This window comes from Sander vitreus, chromosome 13, assembly GCF_031162955.1.
Source record: "Sander vitreus isolate 19-12246 chromosome 13, sanVit1, whole genome shotgun sequence".
Taxonomy (NCBI): Eukaryota; Metazoa; Chordata; class Actinopteri; order Perciformes; family Percidae; genus Sander; species Sander vitreus.
In genome coordinates, this window is record NC_135867.1 from 39,209 (window position 1) to 41,936 (window position 2,728).

At 36.7% G+C, this 2,728-nt stretch overlaps 1 protein-coding gene across 1 annotated transcript; it reads right to left on the reverse strand.

Annotated features, from left to right (window-relative positions):
- Positions 1-1,462: 1,462 nt before the first annotated feature.
- LOC144528161 (odorant receptor 131-2-like) lies at positions 1,463-2,437 on the reverse strand. Its single transcript, XM_078266636.1, has one exon. The coding sequence runs from the start codon at positions 2,435-2,437 to the stop codon at positions 1,463-1,465; it is 975 nt and encodes a 324-aa protein (XP_078122762.1).
- Positions 2,438-2,728: the final 291 nt, after the last annotated feature.

Sequence of the window (2,728 nt, forward strand, 5' to 3'; positions counted from 1 at the left end):
CAAATAATCACCTCTGTGGTCTGGGAAGAAAATGGATTCTATTAAATTAAATAAAACACCCAAAATTAATTTATTTAAGAATGTAGTATGGAACCATCCATGTTATTTTTGGGCAATTTGGTTGAAACCCATATTTATATATGTAGAAGTTTTGAAAAATGTCAAATTTGACCTGAGGACAACATGAGGGTTAACACGTCTGACAACACATATCGCATGACCATTCACAAACACTGGGCAAGTAAATGTAGAAAAAAAATATTAGTTTTTCAACCAAAACATAGTGTAGATGTAGCCTCAGGTGAAAAATGTTTTAGAAGGGGTCAAATAGACCCCTCAGTACTTTCCTACGGGGCACTGCACTATAAAGGGGGGCAATAAAACCCAGAATGGAAACATTTTTATTCTTGGTTCAAACTTTATTATCAGAAACTGCTGTTTTCAGCATCAACACTTCTTTGTTGTCGCTAATAATATATGAAAAGAACAGAAATCCAAATCTGTAATTTGTTCATACGCTTTCCATAAAACACAAATAACTATATGCAAGTATATACTAAACACAAATGTTGGACATATTCAAAACTGTAAAACATGTAAATATAATAACTAATTTCTGTGCAGAACTTGTTTACATGCAGCTGTAATCAGTTCATTTGATTTTTGACTTCACTTCAATTAAAAATGCTGAAGAGGCTAAATGTTTAAACATTCACTACTATTATTATATTTCCAGATTTACTTGAAACAATTCATCAGAAAGCAATGATTAAATGAACTGTTCTCCAAATTGCTGTAAATTAATAAATACACTTACTTCCTTGTCAACTCATACTGACACATTTTTAAACCCCAAAGCCCTCTCATACAGTAGTTAAAGGTACTCCAGTGTGGCCCCTGGTTTTTAATTAAAAGGAGATTTTAAAGCCTCTTGGCTTTCAAGACATTTTACAGTAACGTCTTAAAAGTGTTCTGAGCAGTGAAGTCGATTTGTGGGGGGGGGGGTTCTGGAATAAATTCAAAAGATTTATTTTTTAAAAGTAGGTGAGGAGGTGAGGAAGGATAGTAAAAATCACTTTGATGTTAATGCTGCTAGTTTTGTTGTTGTTTGTTCCCTATCTTAATAAGTAAGACGTGAATTGGAGTAATATTTTTGCATTGTTTAAAATGGTCTGTTTGATTTATCTTATTTGACTGTTGTTTTGAGTAGGACCTGATAAGCCGATAGCTTCTGCCTATCGCTTTACAAACGGGACATGTGTTATGTTGAAAATGTATTATTGTTTTATTGTTGTACTATTTCTTTTCTTTTTTGTTATTCATTATACATTTAATATATATTCTTTTAATCGTTCAAAATAAACATTTCATTTCATTCAGAAAACATATTTTTAGAAATAATAACACATTTCTTTGTATATTTCAGATAGAAAAGTAGAGTTTGTATTGAAAAACATTCTTCTCAAACTGTCACCGGCTCTTGTTGGGGGAAAACTGAGCTTTTCCACCCACAGCACAGATTTTGCATGAGGACGGGTCTAATGGTTTGATCCCTGAGTCCATAGATGAGAGCACTCAGACACCTCGGAAGGATACTCAAGAACACAAAACAAACATTGTAAATACGTAAAATGGTTAATCTCCCCGCTGTTCTAGCAATGGCTATAATAATGGTGGAGAACATGGAAGAAGTTAGAACCAGGCATAGCTGAATCAGGTGAAGCAGAAGCGTTTGAAGAACCTTTCTGGCTGATGCTTTGTCTGTTGAGGCAGACGTGGCTACAAGTGCTACACCAATATAGGAGCCGATGATTGCTAAACCCACTGACACAAAGAGAGTGCTGGCATACACTTTTTCAAAATCATTAAAGATTGGTGCAAAAAACAAGGCTTCTTTAGAGCAAAACTCATTCATATGCGGATTAAAGGGGATTATTGTGAACACGTGTACCAGCATAAAAACTCGAATGAGGATATTGATAAAACTAAGGGCCCACACCATAGCAATGGCCATGCCTGTGCTTCTCACAGTGAAGATGGTAGCATGCCTCAGAGGCAGGCATACAGCCACATATCTCTCAACTGACATCACAGCCAGGGTGAGAGGAGAGATTGACTCTGTGACAACACAGAGCAGAACAAGGAAACCACATGCATCAAAGGGAATTTTCATATCAAAACAAGCCAGTATGTAAAGCAGAAGGTTTGGTACCTGCTGAAAAGTGTCTGCAAAGAGCAAATTAAACAGCAGAATAAATCGGGATGTCTCACAAAACACTGGCTTACTCCTCAGGGTGAACAGCAAAACACAGTTAATGTAGAAAAATGAGCAGATTGAGCTTACGATGAACAAGCCCAACAACATTATTTCTTGTGCATCTTGACCTGGATCCAGACTAGCAGTGACATTGGTCTTAGCCTGCAGTAAATACACCATTATGGGATGATATCTGAAGAAAAGCTCTTTTGGCTTGCTGTAATTGTACTAGTACACTACAAAGTAAAGTTCATCATGCCAAAAAAGGACAAACTTCTCCATCACCACAAATACCTCTTCAGTGCAGAATCCCAAATGATCCATCGTTGTTGAGCAGTGAAGTCAGGAGGTTAGAGGCCATGTTCATTTTCAAAAGAGCGAAGCTGATCTGGTGCTGTTTTTTCCGCAGTGTACGGTATATATGCTTTGTCCTCAAGCCACCCCTTACAGGACATCATTACATCAGCATGG

Coding starts and splice junctions, on each gene's coding strand:
- LOC144528161 (XM_078266636.1), bottom strand. CDS start 2,437: ATGGTGTATTTACTGCAGGCTAAGACCAATGTCACTGCTAGTCTGGAT.